Source organism: Leopardus geoffroyi, chromosome B3, assembly GCF_018350155.1.
Source record: "Leopardus geoffroyi isolate Oge1 chromosome B3, O.geoffroyi_Oge1_pat1.0, whole genome shotgun sequence".
In the NCBI taxonomy this organism is placed as follows: domain Eukaryota; kingdom Metazoa; phylum Chordata; class Mammalia; order Carnivora; family Felidae; genus Leopardus; species Leopardus geoffroyi.
Genome location: NC_059337.1, coordinates 69807183 through 69833049, shown reverse-complemented (window position 1 = coordinate 69833049; position 25867 = coordinate 69807183). Strand labels below are relative to the sequence as shown.

General features: G+C 37.6%; 1 protein-coding gene across 4 annotated transcripts in view; it reads left to right on the top strand.

Moving 5' to 3' along the window:
• SLC12A6 (solute carrier family 12 member 6) overlaps positions 1–25867 on the top strand; it is an 89118-nt gene that overhangs the window by 38802 nt on the left and 24449 nt on the right. For 3 of the 4 annotated variants that reach the window (XM_045450143.1, XM_045450145.1, XM_045450146.1), the window contains exons 2-6: positions 8677–8721; positions 21328–21425; positions 22909–23040; positions 24146–24292; positions 25623–25677. In XM_045450143.1, the coding sequence (XP_045306099.1) occupies positions 8677–8721; positions 21328–21425; positions 22909–23040; positions 24146–24292; positions 25623–25677 (477 nt within the window). The remainder of the gene's footprint in view (positions 1–8676; positions 8722–21327; positions 21426–22908; positions 23041–24145; positions 24293–25622; positions 25678–25867) is intronic. The other variant, XM_045450144.1, reaches the window with a different exon arrangement.

The following is a 25867-nucleotide window of genomic DNA, read 5'->3' as shown; positions in this document are numbered from 1 at the left end:
AGAGAGAGTGCAAGTGTGGGAGAGGAACAGAGGCAGAGAGAGACAGAATCTCAAGCAGGCTCCATGCCCAGCATAGAGCTCAATGCAGGGCTCGATCCCACAACCCTGGGATCATGACCTGAGCCAAAATCACGAGTCGGACACTCAACCAACTGAGCCACCCAGGAGTCCCATCATCTCAATTTTCTTAATAGTTACCATTTAATGAGCATCTACAGTCTGTAGTCCTCACGGTAATTTTCTGTAGTGTAGTATTCCTGTTGCATAGATAGTAAATTACAGCTAAGGAATATTAAATCATTTTGGCAATTACATGAATAGCGTATACAGAGCTAGGATTGCACCTGAGCTTTATCTGCTTCCAGATCCTATGTTCTCTTTTCACTATGCCTTGTTATTTGCTCCAGAATAGCTGCACAGCTGTCACAGTATGTCTCCTCTGACCCACTCCACTCAAGATCGCTCTTCTCCCAGTCTCCCACAACTCAGGAAACGGCATCTCTTTTCGTCTCCTTGTTCTTAGAAAAATCTTCGACTCCTTTCTCCCCTCTGCCCCCAGTCCCGACCACCTCCAGTCCATCAGTATGTTAACCTTGTGAACCCTTCCTTTAAAACATACCCAGCCTCTGACCACTTCTCAGCAGCTCTGATAATTCTGACCTGATCCAGGCTACCATTATCTTTCTTGGACCATTGCAAAAGCCTTCTATTTCCTCTTCCTCCCTTGCCTCCTGCAATCTGTTCTCCAGACAACAGCTAGAGTGATTGTGTTAAAGCATAAATCAAAACCTCCCAATGGTTTCCTAGTTCACACAAAGTAAAACCCAAAGTCCTTAATGTGTCCTATAAGACCCCATGTGATGTATGCCTCCTTCTCCACCACACACGTCCATCTCTTATCCCGTGTCCTATCACTTTTACCCTGCCACCTTGCTGTTCATTGAACATGCTAACATCACCTGCTTCAGGGTTTTTGCACTATTTCCTCTGCCTGGAGTGTTCTTCCTACAGATATGTGTATGCCTAGATGCCTCACTTCAAGTTGCTGGCCAAATGTGAATTTTTTATTTATTTTTTTAATGTTTATTTGAGAGAAAGTGTGCATATGAGCGAGCACGAGTAAGGGCGGGGGGTGGGGAGAGAATCCCAAGCCAACTTGACACTGTCAGTGCAGAGTCCACCACCAGAGGACTCAGCCTCATGAACTGTGAGACCATGACCTGAGTCAAAATCAAGAGATGGATCCTCAACCAACTGAGCCACCCAGGTGCCCCCTGAAATACATTTTTAATTTTCTTGTTTTTTTTTTTTTTAAGTGTATTTATTTTGAGAGAGAGAGCAAGTGGGTGGGGCAGAGAGAGAGAATCCCAAGCAGACCCTGCACTGTCAGCACAGAGCCCCACACAGGGCTCAAACTCATGAGCCATGAGATCATGATCTGAGCCAAAGTCGGACACTTAACCGACTGAGCCACCCAGGTGCCCCATGAAATACCTTTTTAGACTCAGTATCTAAACTAGTACACAAACCATCCCCCCTGCTGATCCTTTGCATTCTCTTACTCTGCTTTTTTGGTTTGTTTTATAACTCCTCACTCTTGACATATATGTTGCTCTTTGATCATGTAAGCTCTTGATGGCAGGGATTTTGCTACTGCATTTGTAGTAATTAGAATAATGTTTCATATGTAGAAGGTGCTCAAAAAATTTTGTTGAGTAAAAGATGAACTGTAGATTTAGAGTAACATGGATATTGTCTCTAAAGACTAAAGAGTTCTTCTGGAAGATAACATCACTCTCTCACCATGGATTTCACCATCTTGAGTACAGCCATTACCATATCTTCCTAAGATTTCTGCAGTAGACTCCCAGTTACTTCCCCCATTTTTGCTCTTGTTCCTTCCACAATCCATTCTTCAACCAGCAGCCTGCATCTTTTAATTTAACCAGACTTGTCTTGCTGCTATTTAAAACCTTCCCAATGGGGCGCCTGGGTGGCTCAGTCGGTTAAGCGTCCGACTTCGGCTCAGGTCATGATCTCGCAGTCCGTGAGTTCAAGCCTCGCATCGGGCTCTGTGCTGACAGCTCAGAGCCTGGAGCCTGTTTCAGATTCTGTGTCTCCCTCTCTCTCTCACCCTCCCCTGCTCATGCTCTGTTTCTCTCTGTCTCAAAAATAAATAAAACGTTTAAAAAAACATTAAAAAAAACCCTGTCTTACTAAAAAAAAAAAAAAATAATAATAATAATAAATAAATAAAACCTTCCCATTGTTTCACCTCACTTTAGAGTAAAATTTACACTCTTTACCACGGTCTGCGATACTCCGGCATGTATCTGCTACCTAGTTTGAAGACTTTTTTTTTTTTAAACCACTTTCTTACTCATTGTGCTTTAGCTACATTAATGTTTCGCTTATTCCCATCTTTGGGCGTTTGCATGGCTGCTTCTCTGCCCTGGTCAGTCTTCTTCAAGATCCTCACATGTCTGTCTCCTTTACATGTAGATCTCATCGTAAAGGTTAACTCCTCAGAAAGTGAGGCCTCGGGCCATTACTGTCCAGCCGATCCAAAATAGCCTCTCTACTCACTTTTGTTTTATTTATTTATTTTTATTTTAGAGAGAGAATACACAAGCAGGGAAGAAAGAGAGAGAGAGTGAATGAATGAATCTTAAGGAGGCTCCATGCTCAGCACAGAGCCCAACACAGGGCTCAATTCCATAACCCTGGGATCATGATCTGAGCCAAAATCAAGAGTTGGATGCTCAACCAACTGAGCCACCCAGGTGGTCCTCTATTTACTTTTTGGCTTTTGATAAATGTTATAAAGAAAATAATCTTGATTATTTTCTTTTGTTCTTTATCTTCTCATGTCTGCATGAGAACAGAAAATTTGTCTTTCTTATTTACTGCTTAATCTTCAGCACATAGAACCATGCCTAGGACTTAATTAGTCATATACTTGAAATCAGTGAATGAAGATTTGTAGTGGTCATCTGGGCACTTCATAAAAATGCAGAATCTCAGGTTTTTCCCATAAGATCAAGTTATTAGGGTTACTTATGTGACCCAATTTAGCAAATAACTCCAGTTTAGCAAATAACTCCAGATGATTCTTTGGACTGGGCAAATTTGGAGGATACTGCTTTAACAGAACTATTGCTAAGTGAATGAATGAATAAATGAGAATGATAATTCAGGGAGTTATCTTTTAACCTTAGTATATTGATATGAATGGGTTGAATGTTTCCCAAAGTGTATACAATAGAAAACTAATTACATAAGATGTTTGATGAAAAATGAGTTTTGGTTTTCTGATGTATTTAAGAATGCCAAATATTCTTCTTTTGAAGATTAGGTAGGCAGTCATTAGCATATTGAAGCGTCTGAGAAATTAAACATTATAGGAAGCTACTTGACTGTTACATATATTTGCCAAGTGATTTACCATCCCTGCCCCCAATCATTTTGTCACCAAATCTGTATTAATATACTAAGAAATATACCCAGTACAAGAAGTACAGTCCTTGGTTCCCTGCTACCATAGCTTATTCTCTCCATGGCTAGCTGTCGACACAGTTCACTTGCATGACTGATAGTTTGGACAAAACTGTAAGTCCTAGCAGAAATTATCTATTTTGGCAGAACTATGTTCTAAATATCTTCTTAAAATTTTGTTCTTATTATAATAAAAATTCAGGTAAGGATCTTTTGACTGTTGGATAGACTAGAAACATAAAGAACTAATGATTTATTAACTTTTGTATGCATTACTTTACATTTCCACCTTACAGCTAAATTATTTCACCAAAATTGCTTTATGTTTTTCACCCATCTATTTATTTAAGCCCAGTTAATCACATGTAAATATTTCTATGTCACTCTGGTCTCATTGCAGTAAGTTCAAAATGTATATAAGGAGGATATGCTTCTTCAGATTGTACCTTATTTCAACTTGTTTTCATCCTTGGGTTCCCCACCACAATAAGTAACCATATAGACAGGCAGAATCTAAGTGTGAAATGTTAAGAGTAAGTGTTCCGTTTTTAATCCCCTTTGCCTAACTGAGTCAAAATGGTTTTTCTTGGTGCTAAGAAACTTTGGTTTTTTGAAAGTTGGAGTCCAGAAAATTAAAGAATGTGTTAAGACTGGTGCTTTCAGATATTTTGTATCCTGAAAGAGGTTTTTGAAGTGTGTCTAGATAATATAGACAGTAGCATAATAAGCTAATTGTCCTCATGTGTATTCACTTGGTCATGCCCACTTCTTTTTCTAAAATAATTAGGCCTAACAGTTCCCATTATTGATTGTGTCTTTTAATGAAATTACTAATTCTATCTTTAGTAAAGACTAAAGCCTACACTGAGTTTTAGATGCAAGATACAAGCTAGCTTTTATTTGCTTCAAATTCTCTACCAAGAATGGTAGATGAAGTGATTAAAGGCTATTGCTATGGGCAAACCAAGGGAGATAATTAGACTCTTCAGAAAAACTATTTACAGAGGCAGTTTTGCAAGCGAGTACCACCCACAATCATTTTTCTCTCTATTCTTTAAGGCATATGGTAAGAAACTAAATAAAATCTCCACTCTTTACCATTTACCCAGGATAAAATATATTGAGCAAGTGCCCATTTGTAAAACTACTATATCATTACTGTTACAAGGAAATACTTTGAGGTCATTTTTCTGATTGCATTTACTTATGAAAAGGTACATGTTTCTATTTCAACTGCCATTTTGACTGGTAGAGTATCATAGGCTTTTGAGTATAATGTGGTGTATAACCTTTTGAGTTATAACCTATGAATAGCTTAGTTTATGAAGGCCATCAAATGTAAAAATAGTTACATTATTGGCAAGTTGTTTCTATTGCAGGAAGTAATTCAGTTTTAAAATAAATGTCATTTTGAGTAACGTATAGGACAACTCCCATTCTTCGGCAAACTTAGGTGTGCCCTCACCAGACGTAGGCAGGAAAAATATTAAATGGGAGAGTTCAGACATAAGACAATAGAAAGATGCCTAGACATATCTCAGAGCAGTGTTACCAGATTGATTACACAATTTGGATTGCACACTCAGAAACACCCCTCAACTTAAACCCATTTACTAGTTCTGGTTTTTACATGCATGGCTAGTTTCATTCTAGTAGGTTCATGAACCTGTTTACTCGTAGATTTGCCCTTGTTTCAAGTTTTACATGTATCAGTGAAGTATTTGCAGGTTCTTGGAGGTTAGTCTTCAAATTACCAAGTAAGTATCAAGTAAAGGTTGCCCTGCATTCCTTCAATTATAAAAAATTAAAAACAAAAATCTAAGTTGAATAAAGAACTAAACAAAACACTTATTTCTATTCATCTCAAATACAAGAGGGTGTTCAAAGGAAGAGTCCTGGCTTCACTAGAAAGCGTACATACGGCATGTGTGCACAGCTCAGAAGGCAAGGAAGTAGATAGTATAGAAGGAGGTAATGTTTAAGAAGAAAATCATTTGTTTCCCCCATCTAAAATCATACCTATTCTGCCTGAGTTATCTGAGTTGTTCTTCTATTCATAGATTCCCTGGCAATTCCAAATTACTTGTTTTAGGCTATTATGCTTCATTTTCGGACAAAAAAAGTTAGAATTACAGAGTATCAAGAAGCATGAACATAAGTTCCCAAAAGATCAAGACTGTCTCTGTGAGCTTTCTCTTTTGGCAATAGTGTGCCATGTCTTTGGCCACTTACTAACCAACCATTCATCTTCTCGACTATAAGTATTAAGAGGTTCTCACCTTTGCTCCATCCTGGCATACATAAAAGGCATTCCCATTAATGACAGCATCTGGGAATCAGAATCTTTTTTTTTTTTTTTTTTAAATACTCTTTTGGGGCACCTGGGTGGCTCAGTCGGTTGGGCGTCCAACTTCAGCTCAGGTCATGATCTCACAGTTGTGAGTTCGAGCCCCACATCAGGCTGTGTGCTGACTGCTCAGAACCTGGAGCATGCTTTGGATTCTGTATCTCCCTCTCTGACCCTCTCTGGCTCACACTGTCTTTTTCTCTGTGGAAAATAAATAAACACTGAAAAAAATAATTAAATAAATTAAATAAATAGTTTTTGGTGATTTTGTTTTTTTATTATTTATTTTTTAATGTGTGTTTTTAGGGGGGAGAGAGAGAGAGAGAAAGCAGGGGACGGGCAGAGAGAGAGAGGGAGACAGAGGATCCAAGGCGGGCCCCAGGCTCTGAGCTGTCAGCACAGAGTCCCCTGCAGGGCTTGAACCCATAAACCATGAGATCATCACCTGAGTTGAAGTCAGAGGCTTAATTGACTGAGCCAACCCAGGCACCCCTGGGAATCAGAATCTTGAGAAGGGTTGTTGGTATGGTTTTAAGGAGAAAAATAAATGATGCTGATAGCTCCTCTCCAACTTTTCCTTTGGAATCACTAGAATAGATCTAGATGATGACCATAGTTCTTCTGGTTCTAAAATTCTGTGATTCTTTCTCTGTTCTTCTTTCTTTGCTACCTATACACCTGCTTCTCTGTATTGACAGGGCCTAATTTATCAGTTATATGTGTGTGTGTTATGTGTGCATGTATGAGAGAGGGAGAAACAGGATCAATCTAATACACTGATGTACTATAGAACTGTTATTCCTGCTTTGTCTTATGTGCAAACCCATATTGTTTATGTATATGGGAAATAAGATGAGTTTAAATTTAAAAACTTGACAACCCACTTGATGGTATGTTGGGGAAAATATCTGAGAATATCTCTTTTTCAAAACCAAATTAAGGAAGAAAATCTAAAAATATATTTTAAAATGTTCATATAGCATTTAAACTTCAGTTGTATCAATCAGGTTTCTTTCCTCCTCGATCAGAGTATGTGCTGTTCATCAGACCAGAATTTGTTAAGGATTCTGAGTGGTTCTTTCTGTCTGGGATGCTTAAAGTGTTATATTTAATTATATGTAAAAAACATTTATGAGCACCATTGAAAATATTATTTGAATTTTGTTTGAAACAGTAATTCTAAATCTTTTTTGTATCTGGGACCTTTTTGGCAGTCTGAAGTCTACAAATTCCTTTTCAGAATAACCTTTTTTAATGTGTAAAGGATTATACACACATATAAATATATAGGTATAGCATTAAAAAGAACCCTGTTAGGGACCCCTGGGTGGTTCAGTTGGTTGAGCATCTGCCTCTTGATTTCGTCTCAGGTCATGATATCACAGTTCAGGAGTTTGAGCCCCACATCGGGCTCTGCACTGACAGTGCAGAGCCTGCTTGGGATTCTTTCTACCCCCCTCTCTCCCTGCCCTTCCCCCATTCACACATACATTCTCTCCCTTTCTCAAGAATAGATTTTTTTTTAAAGAACCCTATTATATTGAAATACAATTATCAAAATATTAAATTCATGATCTAATATAAGTGCTTTTTTATCAATGCATCGAAAAAGATCTAGAAGCCATTTAATAACTACCATAATTTCAAAGTAGTATTGCACCTAAATCATATTATGAGATACATGCAACAATTATAATGTGATATGAAAATACCAGATATTTATTGTTAACAAAAATCACAGGTACTTTTATGTAGTTTGTTGCTGACATCATACTTGGAGAAAATACTAACTTTCCCCCCATAATTCACAGACACCCTCATCTAAAATTATTTCTGTTTCCCAGACACAGGGAAGCCAGATATAATCCTCATATCTCAAGACACTTAATCTTTGAGGAAACTGGAGCTCAAAGTCTTCCATGTTTAGCCCTTAATGCTTTTCAAGCCTTTAAAATAAGCAAGTGGTTAGTTGTTAAATGGTGATTGTCAATACCTCTTGCATTAGGAACTTGGCTTATTGCCACTAGTTTTATTATAGATTACTGAAGAAACATATTTCTAAAAGCCTGTTTAGTTATTTTATCATGAAGTCGAATCAGGACATATCTAGTAATGAGTGCTTTACTTGTGTCTTGACTTTGAGCTGCTATGGCCATTATGTTCCTTTGTCATTAAAGAGAAAATGTAGCCCATGTCCTAAGCCCCGAATCATCCTTCTACTTTACGGAACTATTTTTGCTTGGTCAAATTTATGTGATTGTTTTGTTAGTTTACTTTTTTCTGGTTATTTCTTTTTAAATGGAATTATACAATATTTGTCCTTCTGCTCTTAGCTCATTTCCCTTAGCATATTTTCAAGGTTTGTCCATGTTGTAGCACGTATCCGAATTTCGTTTCCTCTTTATGGCTGAATAATATCCCATTGTATGATATACCACATTTTTGTTTATCCATTTATCTGTTGAAGGACACTGGGTTGTTTCCATTTTGACTAATGTAAACAATGCTCCTATACACGTTGTCATATAAATATCTGTTTGAGTCCCTGTTTTAAGTTCTTTTGAGTATATGCCTAAGAGTGGAATTGCTGGGTCTCATGGTAATTCTGTTAGTTAACTTTTCAAAGAAGCTGTGTGATTATTTTTTAAAATAGTTTATTCTGTTTTTATTATCCATTCATTAATGTATTTTGATCACTAAAAAACTTTTGGTTTTTGGTTTTTGGGGTTTTTTTTTTGCTTATTTCCTTGGTTGACTTTTGTTGCTGATTTTTAAGAAGTTATTTGTTTTGGTCATTCATTTTTTTCTTTTCTTTTCAATTGTTTGTTTTTCAGACCCGAGTCAGAACTCCATCACAGGGGAACACAGCCAGCTGTTAGGTATAGTATTACTATGGGATTGACTTTCTCTACAGTCACCCTTTTCCTGCGTATACTAACAGACATTACTCCCACTTCTAATTCTATTTTCTATCCCCTCTTCTGCTTTTCACTTCTCAACATTTTTTCCTGGTATTTCTGGTCCTAATTTGATAAGTTTTAGGAAACTACTTGTACAATTGATTGTTGAGCCTCAATGTAGTCACATATAAAAATAATTTACATGGTTTTGTGTTAAAAAAAAAAAAAATCTGTAGGGGCACCTGGGTGGCTCAGTCAGTTAAGCGTCTGACTTCGTCTCAGGTCATGATCTCACAGTTTGTGAGTTCAAGCCCCACATCAGGCTCTGTGCTGACAGATCAGAGCCTGGAGCCTGCTTCGGATTCTGTGTCTCCTTCTCTCTCTACCCTCCTCCACTCACACTCTGTCTCTTTCTCTCAAAAATAAACAAACATTAAAAACAAAAATTTTTTTTTTAGTCTGTAAAAATTAGATCTTTTTTCCAAGATAATTTTGTCAAGAAGATAACTATAATATTCTATAAGCTTGGGCTTTGCAGCTACTTTGCCTTTTTATTATTTTTCTTGGTCTTTAATCGCCTTCATTTTAATTGCTGAAAGTACTTCATAAACAGCATGACCTTAAGCTGTAGAAGTTGATGTTCCAGTTCTTTATCTATTAAATAAGTTTTGGAAATAAATTTATGTCTTCTAGTTATCACATATTTAAATTTCAGTAAGCTTGTAATTTAATAGGTATTTCACAGCATCACAAGACTGATAAAAAATTAAAATAAAGAAAGGAAACATACTCTGGTGAGGATTCAGACAATAAAGAGTATATGTACAGAAAGTAGAGTCCTCTAAATTATCTCTTCTCCTCACCACCTTACCTCTATCCCCTGAGGTACTTATTCTTGGAAATTCTCTGGAAATTTTTAATTACACATTTTCTTACCATCTATGACTATCTTTTTTCCTTTTTTCTCCATGGAATTATACTCTACAGACTATGACTTCCTTTCTTTGACTTAACATTTTACCTTGTGACATTTCAGTACATAAAGATTTGCCTTATTCCTCTGTTTTAGAATAGTATTCCATTGTATTCCTGTACTTTAATTTTACACAGCCAGTTCCCTATTCTGGACCATTTATTCCCAGGTGTTTTACTGTTAAAAATTATGTTACAGTGAACATCTTGTACGTATACTCTTGCAATCTCATTGCCAGTATATTTGAAAGAAAAATTCCTAACAGTAGAATTCTTTGATCAAAAGGAATACCTGTCTTCAAAAGGATACATCAACTTAGACTTCTACCAATTAGGAGTGTGGAAGCATACTTGGGCTCCCTATCATAAAAAGTAGATAACCAATCTTAAAAAAAAATTTTTTCCCTAGATGAAGATGGCATGTCTAGTTTTTATTTGTATCTCTTTAATTATGAATGAGGTTAAGTGCTTTTTAAATACACTGACAGCCATTTTGTATATGTGTGTGTCTTTTGATTTGAGGCTTACTTTTTGTTGTTAGAGTTTTTGTTGGTTTTTTGTTTTGTTTTTATTGAAGTATAATTAACATACAGTGTTACATTAATTTCAGGCGTATACCGTATTGGTTGGACAATGCTATACATTGCTCAGTACTTGCCACCATAAGTGTAGTCACCATCTGTCACCATACAACGTTATTTACAGTATTATTGACTATATTTCCTATGCTATACTACTGATATCCATGACTTACTTGTTTTATAACTGGAAGTTTGTATCAGTCTCTTTTTTTTTTTTCCTATTGAATTTAGAGACACCTGGGTGGCTCAGTCAGTTAAGTGTCCAACTTCAGGTCAGGCCATGATCTCACGGTTCGTGAGTTCAAGCCTTCTGTCGGGCTGTCTGCTTTTAGCACAGAATCCATTTTGGATTCTCTGTCCCCTTTTCTCACTGCCCCACCTCCTGCCTCGCATTTGCATTCTCTCTCAAAATAAATAAATCTTTTTAAATGTCAAAAGAATTTTAAATCTTTTTTAAATTTGAATATAGTTGATATGCAATGTTACATTAGTTTCAGCTGTACAACATAGTGATTCTGCTTCTGTATACTTTATGCTATTAATCCCCTTTATCTCACCCATCCCCCCACCCACCTCCTCTGTGTCAACATTTGTTCTTTGTTTTTAAAGGTCTTTTGTTTGCTTGTTTGTTTTCTTTTTATATACAACTTGTAAGTGAAATCATGTGGTATTTGTTTTTCTTTGCCTGATTTTACTTAGCCTTAGCCTAACGTCCTGTAGGTCCGCCCAAGATCTCATTCTTTTTTATGGCTGACTATTCCATTATATATGTATAGCATATCCTCATCCATTCACTTATCAGCAGAAACTTGGGTTGCTTCTGTAGTTTGGCTGTTATAAATAATGTTGCAATAGGGGCACCTGGGTGGCTCAGTCAGTTAAGCGTCCGACTTCAGCTCAGGTCATGATCTCACAGTCCGTGAGTTCGAACCCCACGTCGGGCTCTGTGCTGACAGCTCTGAGCCTGGAGCCTACTTCAGATTCTGTGTCTCCCTCTCTCTCTGCCCCTCCCCTGCTCATGCTCTGTCTCTCTCTGTCTCAAAAATAAATAAAAACATTAAAAAATTTTTATAAATAATGTTGCAGTAAACACAGGGGTGAGTATATCTTTTCAAATTCATTTTCCTTGGGTAAATACCTAGTAATAGAATTGTTTGATCATATGGTAATGCTATTTTTAATATATTGAGGAACCTCTATACTGTTTTACTCAGTGGTTGCTCCAATTTACATTCCCACTAACAGTGCATGAGGTTTGATTTGAGGCTTATTTTGATTTTTACATTGCTGAACTTTTAGCTCTTTGAATAGTGCAGAGCAGCTATGTAAAATATAAGCTATCAAAAAGTTGACAGTAAGGAAAGTACTTGACTTGTTTGCTCATTACAGGTTCAGAGTATTGAAGAAACTGGGATACTCCTTTTCTGATCTTCCTCTGTTAAGAACCTAAGTTTCTGGTGATAATTCTCATTTGTTTGAGAGAGTTTATGTGCGGGAAGAGTAACTGACACCCTAAGCACTCCATAAATATTTTTTAGGTAAATGGTTTGACATAAACATATAGCTAGAAATCTGATCACAAGGGTCCTAGCCTTGTGATATTGGGGTTGTCACTATTCTCTTTTTTTTTTTAGACTTTTATATTGGATAGTTTATTTAGACTGTTCAAAATTATTCTTCTCTGTACAAAAATTTCATATTTGGATCAGGAATGGTTAAGATTTCATTGAAATATTTAGGCAGACCATGAAAAGTAAATTTTCCCCCTAAACTATTAAAACAATTCTGTCTCTGATACGTGCCGACAGGTAGAGGAGTTTGAGGGTAGTTTATCTTCTGGCCAGGAACATGTATGTAATAGAGGTAGGGAAGGACTTAGCTAATGAAGTGGACAGTCAGGGGAGTTGGTATCATTCCAGTGCAAGCTGGATTTTGTTTCTAATGAAGCACTTTAAGTAAAAGATAGTAAACAAATTGTGGGCAAAAAGAAATAGTATATGATTGTGAAAAAGACTTCTCTTAGTATTATTAGTTGAAAACCCTAATATCTGCTAAGAGACTACTACAGACATTACTCTCGTTTGGCAACCTACATTTGCATTCACTTTTAAACAAACCTGGGAATGTGTCCAGAGTCTTTTGGCTAGATTCTCAGGTGAGTTCATCCTGCTACCCTGGGTTCTCCCTCCGAGGTTCATTAGATGAGATTATGTTCTTCCTTCTCATGCTCTTAATAACTATATCTTGTGTGCCCCATCCTCAGTTAGTTTCTTTGTTTTCTTTTTTTCCTTTCCTTTCCTTTCCTTTCCTTTCCTTTCCTTTCCTTTCCTTTCCTTTCCTTTCCTTTTTGTAAGCTCTACACCTAATGTGAGGCTTGAACTTATGACTCTGAGATCAGGAGTCACATGCTGTACTGATTGAGCCAGCCAGGTGCCCCTTTGAGTATCTTTGTTTAAGCTACAGCCTCAAAATCCCTCAAAGCCTGGTTTATTTTAAAAAAAAGAAGAAGTTGGGGTGCCTGGGTGGCGCAGTCGGTTGAGCGTCCGACTTCAGCCAGGTCACGATCTCGCGGTCCGTGAGTTCGAGCCCCGCGTCAGGCTCTGGGCTGATGGCTCAGAGCCTGGAGCCTGCTTCCGATTCTGTGTCTCTCTCTCTCTCTGCCCCTCCCCCGTTCATGCTCTGTCTCGCTGTGTCCCAAAAATAAATAAACGTTGAAAAAAAAATTAAAAAAAAAAAAAAAAAAAAGAAGAAGTTGGGGTGCCTGAGTGGCTCAGTCGGTTAAGCAGCTGACTTTGGCTTGGGTCACGATCTTACAGTGTGTGGGTTCGAGCCCTGCTTCGGGCTCTGTGCTGACAGCCCAGAGCCTGGAGCCTGCTTCGGATTCTGTGTCTCCCTCTCTCTCTGACCCTCCCCTACTCACACTCTGTGTGTGTGTGTCTCTCTCTCAAAAATAAATAAACATTAAAAAAAAAAATTTTAAAGAAGTTTGCAGAAGACGGAAAGGTGATTTTCTTGGGTTATATTTTCTAACCATCTTATAGTTCCTCAGAGAGGGCATTGGTAGTTTGAATTAAAATCTTGCCAGCTCTCTATAAAAATCTTGGTTAGGGGCACCGGGAGGGCTCAGTGGAGCATGTAACTCTTGATCTCAGGGTCGTCAGTTTGAGCTCCACCATATATGTAGAAATTACTTAAAAACTTAAAAAAAATAATCTTGCTTAGGATAATTAGGCCTAGTACGTTAAAAACTACAATTGCTTTGCCTGCTGAGTAGAATTTATAATAGTATCTTTCAGACCTTTTAAGTTTCTTCCTGTCAGTAGGGGGCAGTTATTTTAATGTATCTGTTGTTGGCACTGACTCATCAGATCTCTTACAAAACTTAGGGTTAGGCTGAGGAGATGGATGGAAGAGTGAAACTGCTGTTGTGAGAAATAATTAAGCTGTAATGAATTTTGCTGTGTATATGTGTGTGTAATTTTTAATTTAAAACATTTTAGTAAGCAAATGAGCAGTGGGCCCTGGCATTTTTACAACAATTTTTACCAAACACCCAAGGAACAGTAATTCCTCTTCTACAGTTTCTCCCAAGGAATAGAAAAACAAGTAAATACTCCCCAGCTCCGTTTGAGGATTGCATAACTTTGATTCCAAAACTTAATGCCAGTGTGAGACAAGTATGGGCCAGTTTTACTTATGAATACAGATACAGATGTCCTAAATGAAATATTTGCAATCTAAATCAAGCAATATATTTTTCTAAGTTACTCCTGACCAGATTGGGTTTCTGCTAGAAATACATTGTTGGTTTACCATTAAAGATCAATTTATATAATTCAGTGTATTAACAAAAGGAGATTAAAGGATTAATCATCTTAACTGACGCAGAAAAAGAATTTCATTTGAAATATATCCAATATTTAAATTCATGAGTTCATATTGAGACTTTAAAAAGCTAATTAGTCACCACTGGAGTATTCTGGTGAACGAAGTTGGTTAATAAAGGGAAAGAATGAAGTATTTGCCATGCTTTTAACTGTATTAATGGGTAACCAAATAGTATATTAGAGGGAATATCTCTTTATAAAAGTATTTCAGCTAGTAAGTTAAGGAAGAATAATAGAAAAGAATATCACCATTTTGTAAGCCCTCATAAATTAATGGATCTAGGCATTCATCACCAACAGTTGCTAGTATCTCAGAAAGAAAACCTCCTGACAGAAGATCAAAATACCACTGTGAAGGAGTTTTCCTACCTCTTCCTTAAAAATACTGGATGTGGTTAAGCCTCTAGACCTAATTAGCAATTTATAGGAACTACAAAAACCGAACAACATTTAAACATCATATGGATGTCATCATCAAAATCAGAAACTCTACTGAACACCGGACATGGTTTCTTCAACAAGTAAATAGTGAAGAAAAAGAGAGTAGACGCTTGACTTAGGAGATACAGCAGTCAATCATACTGCATGCCTCTTATTTGGCTACTGATTGAAGCAAACTATAAAATCAAAAACATAATTTGTAACATTTGAGACAACGTTTCATGTTCACACAGTGCATAGTTCAGACCCAAGCCTGTGCCAGAGGAAATTAAATACATTTACTGCTCTTGTTCTGCCTAGCTCAGACCAGCAAACATCATTTGACGAGATCAGGAGACTAAGGGAGGAATGTGAGATTTATTTATCTTAGCCCCCAATTGTAGTATAGTGGCAAATTATAAAAGCAGCAATATGGAGGTAATTGCACCACAAGAATAAAGTTTTTATTAAGAGCAAGACATTTGATATACCATTTTATGTTTACCAAAAAAAGTATGCCATAAAAAATGGAAATTTGAAATTTGTAGTAGAATCAATGGCACTTATCAGTTTCTGTTTGACTTGTGCAGTGAAACACCAGTAAGTTCCCAGTAATGTTAGCATTATCTGGATAGTAAAATGGGGAAAAACAAAACATAGTGATCTGTTGGGCTGTTTAATTGATAGTGTCAGTAGGTATCCTTCAAAGGAATCCTCTTAGGATTCTGGATAATCATAAAACAGCCCTAGGACATGCATTTGGTTCTTAGTTGCTGCAGAGTAAAACTTACTTGTTATTCAGAAACTCTAGAATTTCCATTCCATTTGGGATTTCCTGGGGTTACAGTAATGACCCAGACTTCTGAAGGCTGTACTTTTGAAACAGCATGATTTCCCACCAAGAAACTGAGATTGAGAATTGATCCATGCCTTTCAGTTAACCACTCCTGATGAGAACTTTGTTCCTTGCCTGGAAGGCCTTGATCTTTCATGATTGACCAGGATCTCTACGGGACCCTCCCACTCCTACCACCACCACAGGTAGACCCTAATAAGATATAATCTTGGAGGCATCATTGGTCTTGTAAAGGTAGGCAATGTCTCCAGGGATATTTCTTCCATCTCGAAATAAACAAGCAAATGGAAGTTGGACCAGAAACATCCACGACCAGAGTGTCTAAAAGTTAAGGTGGTTGCACCTGAAACTTGAGAATACAGAGGCCCTGAAAGAGGTGCCATGACTGCAGCAAGGGGAGCCAGAGCTTTTAGGATGTGGCTTGGACCAGTAGGCAGCAGGATGGGACAGGATTGTTCTGAAGCCAGATTTTCATAGCAACAGTATTGTGAGACTCTTGAACCAGCAGGAAAGTAGGGTGTTGGATCTGGGATTCCTAGTCACATAACCCTTAAGAGGGATAAAGTGGTTCTGAGCCTGGGATACAAAACTATCAAATGTTTTCATCAGTAAAAGGTGCAGTTAGATGAGCATATTACCCAGAAATGAAGGACTGTTTAGAGAGGAGAACAAATGGAACTTGTAGAAAAAAAAAATAGTTATTGATACAAAAAATAAAATTAACGGGTTATAAACAGGTAAAAGGGGTTTGTGAACAGAACAAAAGGAAAATTATACCTAGACACATCTTTAATGATGCTGCAGAACACCTAAGAAAAGATCTTGAGATCCACCAGAGGTACAGATCCTCCCCGGAACAGCAGAATGACAGAATTCTCCATAGCGAAATATATAGCAAATGATGTCTTAAAGCGTTTGCAAAGCTTTTATTATCCTAGAATTGTGCTTGGCAAGATACTCAGTAATAATTAGGACAAAATACAGGCAACTGTTGCTAAATAAAAGCCAAGAACGTTTCTCACCGCAAGACTTGCTCCAAGCTAGTGGTTTACAACTGAGGACAATTTTGTCCCCCAGGGGACATTTGGAAATGTTTGAAGACTTTTCATGATTGTCACTGTGGGAGATGCTACTGGCCTCTAGTGACTAGCAGCTAGGGATGCTCTTAAACGTCCTATGATGTAACTGTATGATATACTACAACAAATACTTATGTGGCCTTGAAATTTCATGGTGCTGAGTTTGAGAAACTCTAAAGGAATTGTAAAGAAGGGACCTCAAGTAAAAGGGAAATGATCCCAGAAGAACAGTGACCTTGACCTTGACCCAAGTCAGTGTTTTGTCTCTGAAATATTTTTAGTGTCTTATTGTGTAGTAAAATTAACTACTAGAAATATTGGACAGAACAGTAATATTATGTGAATCAGAGGACAGTTGAAACTGAAGCGTTCAAGTGTGTTGTTTGTGAGGATGACAGATTATTGATTAAACTCACTTAACAGTTTAAGTAACATATGTGGTAAAACTTCAAAAGTAATTACTGAAAAAAATAGAATGTGGAAACTCCAAAAGAGGAAAGAGAACAAATGGAATAAGGGAAAAACAAACCAAAAAAAATCCAGGGAGAGGGGCATCTGGGTGGCTCAGTCGGTTAAGCGTCTGATTTTGGCTCAGGTCATGATCTCACAGTTCATGAGTTCGAGCCCTGAGTAGGGCTCTGCGCTGACAGTTCACAGCCTGGAGCCCACTTCACATTCTGTTTCTGTCTCTCCCTCTGCCCCTCCCCAGCTTGTGCAGGCACGTGCTCTCGCTCTCTCTCTCTAAAAAATAAATAAATGAACGTTAAAAGAGAGAGAAATCCCAGAGAGAGAAAATGAGAATGAATCATAAAAAAAGACCAAATAGAAATTTTAAAATCCTATCTTTCCAGTCGCTCTCTCCTTTCCTCTCTCTGTTTCAGCCATGTTACTCATTCTGTTTTATGACTGCATTAAGGTTGTTTCTGCTTTAGGATTTTTTAAAATTACTGTTCCCTCTGCTTGAAATGCAGTCTTTTCCTGAACATTCTATGTCAAGGGTGTGCTACAGCCAGCTCATACCAATTCCTGAGAACCAATTGTATGCATCTCTTCCCAAAACCATTCTCAGTGACTTCACATTAGTAGTTTATTTTATTTCATTTTTTTATTTGAGAGAGCACGCGGGCAGGAGAGAGGGGCAGAGGGAGAGAAAGAGGGAGATTTTTTTTTTTTTTTTTTTTTTTTTTTTTTGAGAGGGAGAGAGAATTTTAAGCTGGCTCCACTGCCAGCATGGAGCTTTCTCACAACCGCGAGATCATGACCTGAGCTGAAATCAAGAGTCAGATGCTCAACCAACTGAGCCACCCAGACACCCCAACACATTAGTAGTTTACAATTGGCGTGTGTGAGTATTTACACTGTGGAAATGGACAACCACTATAAATCAGTTTTATGTGTGTGTGTGTATGTTTTTAACTGTCTTCTGTGACTTCATATACACACAATGAAAGCAACATCTTTAACTGCTCTGTCTATTGCTGTATCACCAGGACCTAGAACTGTGCCCAGCACATCATAAGAACTTAATAAATGTGGGGTGCCTGGGTGGTACAAGTCGGTTGAACGTCCAACTCTTGATTTCGGCTCAGGTTATGATCTCAGGCTTCATGAGTTCGAACCCCACATCGGGCTATGCCCTCAGCGCAAAACCTGCTTGGGATTCTCTCCCTCTCTGTCTGCCCCTTCCCCACTCATGCACACTATCTCTCTCCCAAAATAAATATTTTTTTAAAAACCTAATAAATGCTTACTGAATTAACTGAATAAATGGATTACTTAAAAGCGGTGATAATTTTAAGCTGTGTCATTCTCTCTTTAGAATTTTCCGGAACCATTAGAGGAAAAGAATTTCATTTTCTTTCTTTTTTTTTTTCCTTAATGTTTATTTTGAGAGAAAAAAACCACGTGCACAACAGAGAAGGAATGGAGAGAGAGGGAGACAGAGAATCCGAAGCAGGCTCCATGCTATCATTTTCCTGTTTTGTTTTGTTGTTTTTTAGTAACTTTTTATTGTGGAAATTTCCAACGATATAGAAAAGTAAATAGAATAGGATAGTGAACCCCCATGAAGCCATCACTCAGTTTCAACAATGTTGAGAATCTGTTTTCAATCCCCACTTAATTTTTTCCTGGAATATCTTAAAATTCCAGACATCACATGATTTTATTTACTTTAAAAAAAAAAAGTTTAAATTTATCTGTTTCAAAGGTGGGGTTTTGGGGGGTTTTTTGTTGTTTTTGTTTTTGTTTTCTACATTTGATTAGAGTCAGGATTCTAACAAGTTTCAAACCTTGTACTTGGTTGGTATGTCATTTTAAGTCTCAAATTATGAATTCTGCTTTCTTAGTTTATGCCATTTATTTATTGAATAAGTCAGATTATTTGTCATGTAGAATTTCTCACATTCTGAATTTGGTGATTGCCTCATCTTTGTGGTGATGTTTAGCGTGTTCCTCCTCTGCTTTGTTTTGTTTGTTTTGTTTGTTTTGTTTTTGTGAACTGATAGATTTAAGAAGCTTAATTAGATTCAACTTCCATTTTTTTGGTAAGAATACATCATAGGTTGCACAGGGTACTTTTTATTGTATTACAGTAGGGGTTTGTGTCGTCTACTTTCAACAAGCATTGTTAACATTGATCATTGAGTTCCAGATCACCCTGATCCATCCATTATAAAGTTATGTCTTAGCCTTTCATCTAATGGTTTTAGCAACCATTGATGATGATTGCCTAGATCCATTATTTCATTAGGGGTTGAAAATTGGTGGGTTTTTTTCCTAATCCATCTGCATTTAAAAATTTTTTTAATTTAAATTTCAGTTAACATACAGTGTTATATTAGATTCAGGTGGATCAGTATAGTGATTCAGCAATTCTGTGCATTACTCAATTCTCATCATGATGAGTGTACTTTTTTTTTTTTAATTGTTAAGTTTGTTTATTTATTTTGAGAGAGAGAAAGACTCCGTCAACGCAGAGCCCAGTGCAGGGCTTGATCTCACAAACCATGAGATCATGACCTGAGCTGAGATCAAGAGTTGGACCCTTAATGGACTGAGCCACTGAGGCACCCCATGATGAGTGTACTCTTAATCCCCTTCGTCTGTTTTCACCCATCCCCCTACCCAACTCCCCTGTGGTAACCACCAATTCTCTGTAGTTAAGAGTCTGTTTCTTGGTTTGTCTGTCTCTTTTTTCCCTATACTTGTTTGTTTTGTTTTTTAAATTCCACATTGATTAGCTAGAATGTTTCTATAATGAAGAAATTTTCTTTAACTTTTTCATCACCTAGAAATATAGTTGGTACAGGAAAGGCAAGATAATTGCTTGATTCTTTCCATTTATTGTTTTTCATATGTGTTGTTTTCTTAGTAACTTGCAAAGGTGACTAGTTGTTTTTTTTTTTAATATATTGGATATTTCACATACTTACTTTTCAATTCATTGCATTATTTATTTTTAGTGCTCATATTATCCCATTTTTAGCCATTAGGGATCCCATCAGGTTGGCTTTTCTGTCCTTTGACATGATTCATAGCTTGTTGACTGTTTCCCAAACTTACATTTAAGGTTATAGGACTTTAAGTTAATTTCTTTAAATTTTATATTAGTGTCTATTTTATCAATATTTAAAGTCTTAGTTCTTTTTTTTCAACGTTTATTTATTTTTGGGACAGAGAGAGACAGAACATGAACGGGGGAGGGGCAGAGAGAGAGGGAGACACAGAATCGGAAACAGGCTCCAGGCTCTGAGCCATCAGCCGAGAGCCTGACGCAGGGCTCGAACTCACGGACTGCGAGATCGTGACCTGGCTGAAGTCGGACGCTTAACCGACTGCACCACCCAGGCGCCCCTAAAGTCTTAGTTCTTAATGACATTTATATATTTTTTTATTTTCTCTCTCTCCTACAAGGTGATTATAATTATATAACTCTTACACAATACAGAACCAAAGCTAAGGATACAACACAAACTTTACTGTGTTAGGGAACCCAGTCTCTTTATCTCTCTCTCTCTTTTTCTTTTCTTTATAGCTGGTTCACCAAATGCTTGTGGGATGAAAAAAAATATGTGGCAGGAGTTTGTACAAAAATAATTCTTGGTTACATGACCTAATGTCATTTTTTTTTTGTTTTTTTACCTAATATCATTTATAAAAGGTTGGACATCTGTAAGTAGAGGGCTTTTGCTGCCATTGTTCAACAGCAATAGTGTATAAAGGTATTATATACTAAGGACTCAATAAGTACTTTTTAAAAAAATTTTATTCTAGATTTGGGTGACTTTAAGTGTAGGGTCTCTGTAGGTTAGAATCCTAAAAGAATAGTGTGTCCAGAGGCCTTTGTATTAAGAAAAGCAATGACCTATGTTTACCTCTTAGAAATTTATTTTTGCTCCTTTTCTAGAGGGAGCCACATTCTCCAAGCAACGCTAATTGAGTTCTCCCACTCTCAGATTAAAGTCTGAATATGAGGGGTGCTTGGGTGGCTCAGTCAGTTGAGCGTCTCACTTTGGCTTAGGTCATGATCTCACAGTTTGTGAGTTTAAGCCCTGCCCTGGGCTCTCCGCTGTCAGCACAGAGCCCTCTTCATATCCTTTGTCCCACCCCCACCCTCACCCCTGCTCCTTCCCTGCTCTACTTACGCTGTCTCTCAAAATAAAAAAATAAAGTAGTTTGAATATGAAAATGGGTTCTGTTAATACAGAGGCAACATGAAGTTATTTGGTGCTGATACTTCTTTAATACCACTGAGAAACTGACTTGGTTTACTTTTTTTTTTTTTCCAGATGATGGGCATAATAAGAAAGCTCGAAATGCTTATCTCAATAATTCCAATTATGAAGAAGGAGATGAATATTTTGATAAAAACCTGGCACTCTTTGAGGTAATATTTGGGAGAAGACTAGGGCAGAGATTTCAGGAATAGAGATTTCAAGATCGCTGTTTTCTATCCCATTTAGTTTTAAAACAGTACAGCCTGGATACTTTTAAGAATTAATTGTTAAAGTATAATACTTATGATAACTTGTCATTATAGTTGATTTATTTATGTAATCTAATGATCACTAATAAGTACCATTAAATCAAATTTCTGAGTATTGAGGAAGAATGTTGACATTCTTCCTCAATATGGGGGACCTTGCTATATAATTCAACTAGGATGTGAATATTTGCATTATCTACAAAGTGTAAAATAGTGAGTTTTTCAATCTGTGTTTGGGAGGACTATCACTTACCTTAGAACTACTAAATCAAGGGGCGCCTGGGTGGCGCAGTCGGTTAAGCGTCCGACTTCAGCCAGGTCACGATCTCGCGGTCCGTGAGTTCAAGCCCCGCGTCAGGCTCTGGGCTGATGGCTCAGAGCCTGGAGCCTGTTTCCGATTCTGTGTCTCCCTCTCTGTCTGCCCCTCCCCCATTCATGCTCTGTCTCTCTCTGTCCCAAAAATAAATAAACGTTGAAAAAAAAATTTTTTTAAAGAACTACTAAATCAAAAATCAGTGTAGGAAGTAGGCTGCTAGATTAAGAGGACCTTGTAGGTCTTAACCTGAGACCCTACAGACTCTGACGGCATCTGCAGGCAGGTTCTTGAAAGGAACCTACTTTAGTCCCACACTGCCTTTGTTTCTGGCTTTGGACAGTGATGTGAATGTTAGTTCTCTCAGCATACTTATCTTTTAAATGATATTTTCTTTCAGCTTACTTGAAGAAAAGATCTGTGGTGAATATTTACTTCAGTCACAAAAGGTTTTTTTCTTTTAATGTTTGTTTATTTTTGAGAGAGAACACAGCTGTGCACACGAGACAGGGAGGGGCAGAGAGAGAGGGAGAGAGAATCTCAAGCAGGTTCGATGTAGGGCTCGATCTCACAAACCACGAGATTATGACCTAAGCTGAAATCAAGAGTCGGACCCTTAGCTCACTGAGCCACCCAGGTGCCCCTCAGTCACAAAAGTTTTTTAATGAGCTATCCATATGTGCTGCAATAAATAATAGCCCTAAATTTTGTTAGAATGTTGGTAGCCTAAAGAAAGGGGCACTGTAGTTAAAGATAATATTACCAACATTTTTTACAAGGTTACAGCTGTCTGTAGGGGCCAGTGTGATTTTGTTTTTACTGTAAAGTTAAGCTATTAGAAAGAATCCTAAAGCTTTTCACTTAAGAATCTTATAAGGATTCATGTAGCCCTGATTAAGTGATATTTTACCTTGGGAGGAAAATAAAGCCTCACTGATGAATTGTCTTAAAATATTTATCTGTGAAATATTTTCTTATTTAATTTGCAATTTTCTGATACATGGGCCATTTTGATGCTTATGCTTCCAGTGTTCTTCATTACTCATTTCTTCCATGTTTACAACTTTATAGGAAGAAATGGACACAAGACCAAAGGTATCTTCTCTCCTCAACCGTATGGCCAATTATACTAATCTGACACAAGGAGCGAAGGAACATGAAGAGGCAGAGAACATCACTGAGGGGAAAAAGAAGCCCACCAAGGTGAGGCCTTAGGATAACAATGATAAATAAAAAGAGTCCCATATATAAGAAAGGAGGAACTATCCAGGGCATCACTCTGTGCTCCGTAACTATTGAATGCTTGCTTTAAGCCAGGCACTGTTCTGGGCACCGGGGTCACAGCAAAAAGAGAACCTACAACGTCCTGCTCTCATGCAGTCCGAATTCTGGTGTGAAGAGATAGTTGTTAAACTGTATATTAGATGTTGATAAGTGCTCTAACAAAAATATAAGCAGGGACAGATAGTAGCTACACTTGTGGTATATCATAGGCAGAGACTTGTCAGATCACTATGTTGTACGCCTGAACCAGTGTAACATTGTGTGTCAACTATACTTCAGTAATTAATTTTTTTTAAGGCAGGCTAAAGAGACTGCAACTGGCCAGCAAGAAAGCCAGGGCAGAAGGGGTTCCTGTTGGAGAGAGGTTAGTCAGGGAAAGCCCTTCTGATGGTGATATTTGAGCAGAGACCTAACCAATGTGAGACAGTGAGCCTGGTTGGGAGAAGACCGTTGCAGGGAGAGGAAATAGCACTTCAGAAGAGGAGTGTCCACGCCCATCTGCTGATGCCATCTCTGTGTGGTGAAGTGGTTGGGTTTTTCAAAGACTGCATTTCAGTTTTTCTCAAAATGAAAATACGGAACAAGGTAGCTTCCTGGTTGTTCAGGAATGAAATGACCCTCAGATCTTCATTTTACCAACTGTATTTACCAGCTACTATGAAAGATTTATACCACATTCTAAAGGAATTCCATCAAGTCATTATTCAGTTTAGATGAAAAGGGAAAGCTGATAGCTTCAAACTACAGAACATTTTAAAAGGGGGGGATTGTGGTCAAATACTTATGTAAAAACATATGGGGACCTGTGTAAAGTAAAAATGTATAGTTCTAGGACTATTAAAAAGTATGGTGATTGACATTTATTAGATGGAGATTTTATATGTGCCTCTTCTAGGATATTCTGATTATCTCTGCCTAATAATTAATATGGTAGTTGGGAACAAGTTTTTATACACAAGTAAAGGGATAAAAGCATGGCTTCTAGATGACTATATAATTTTTCTTTTGTCAACTTTCTTTCCAGACCCCTCAAATGGGTACTTTCATGGGTGTTTACCTCCCCTGTCTACAAAATATTTTTGGAGTGATCTTGTTTCTACGCCTTACATGGGTTGTGGGCACGGCTGGCGTTCTTCAGGCCTTCGCAATCGTCCTTATCTGCTGCTGCTGTGTAAGTCCTGAGTTGGCTCTTAGAAATCACCTGGAACGTTGCAAGAGCTCAAGATTATATGCACTTGACTTGTTTGAGAATAAAACAAAGGCTAGTAGGGGAAGACTCATGATCTCAAAAGGAGAGATTATTTTGATATTAAAATCTGAAGGATTTTCAGTTATTTAGGGCCCACTCTTCACTGCTTAGATCTATAATATGATGTACTAGAAATTACAAAGGAAGACTTCTTTCTGGAGGGAGTAGGAGATGTAGTCCTTGACTTCAAAGAATTCAGAATACAAACCACTTGTATTGATGGCACCAAAGTTATGATAGAAAATGATGCCGCACTACTCCAGTATAGTATGGAGGAACAAAATGGATTGTTGTTTAGGGTGAGGGGCGTTTGTTTTGTTTTCAAGTCTCATCTGTTCTCCCTTCCCTAGAAATTCAGGTGTGTTTTCCAGGTCCTCTCCCCACTGTACTGAGAACATTCTGATCTTCCTTGAATTTAAACTCCTCTTATGCATTATAAGTTGATTATTATAAAAAAATGTATTTTTTTGTTCTGTTACCTGCTGACCTCTTTCATTACTATCATTATTATACCCTCCTTGTGCGTTAGGCTCACTGAGTACATACAAAGCAGGATAAGCAGAGATAGTTCCTATCATTAATAAATTAAAATTAACAGTACTACCTTCTCCCCCCCCCCGCCCCTTTTTGTTTTCTTAGTCTTAAAACTTCAAGGTCATGTTTGGCTCCTTAGTTACCTCTCACATCTAATCAGCTACCAGTGTCAATCAAGTCTCCCTCTGAAATCTCTTACCTACAACCCTTCCTTTATATTCCTGTTTTTTCACTGAACTGTAATAGCCTATTAACAAGTCACTCTGTCTTCATCTGCTCCCTGTCTGCAGTCCATTCTATACTCTGTTGCTCCCAGGCAATGTTTTCAAAATATAGTTTTTATTAGTTCAGAAGTCTTCAGTGGTTCCCTTCCTTACTGAATATTGTTCTTGTAATATCTAGTCCTTAGTCAGTTTCCAGTCTGTTTTCCAAGTTAACTAGGAGACCAGGGTGAGATCAGGGGTTTCTACTAGCCCCTAACCTACTGATTATGACATAGAACCATTTTAACAGAATACTCAAGATGATAGTAATTTGACTAGTGCAATGAGTTGAACCACATCATATTTCCATGCTATTAGGTATGACATCCAACTCTGTCCATAAAGTATGTAGAGTTAATTATTCAAACAGTGCTCTGAATTCCACAGATGGGAAGATAGTACAGAAATGTCATCTTTGTAACAGTAACAGTCTTCTCCTTTCACTTCCTTTACAGACAATGTTGACTGCTATCTCCATGAGTGCCATTGCCACTAATGGAGTGGTGCCAGGTCAGTTGGCTAAGATTGCATTTCAGGGATTGTCAACAATTACTGTATGTTTATGCTGTGAAGCCAGAGGTGCAAACTTCCAAGGAACAGAATACTATTTAGTCTGTTGGTCATAGGCATTCACACTCTTTGACTTTAGAATACATTCTTTAAGTGTCTTTATGTCCTAAACTAGGGGAACCTCACTCAC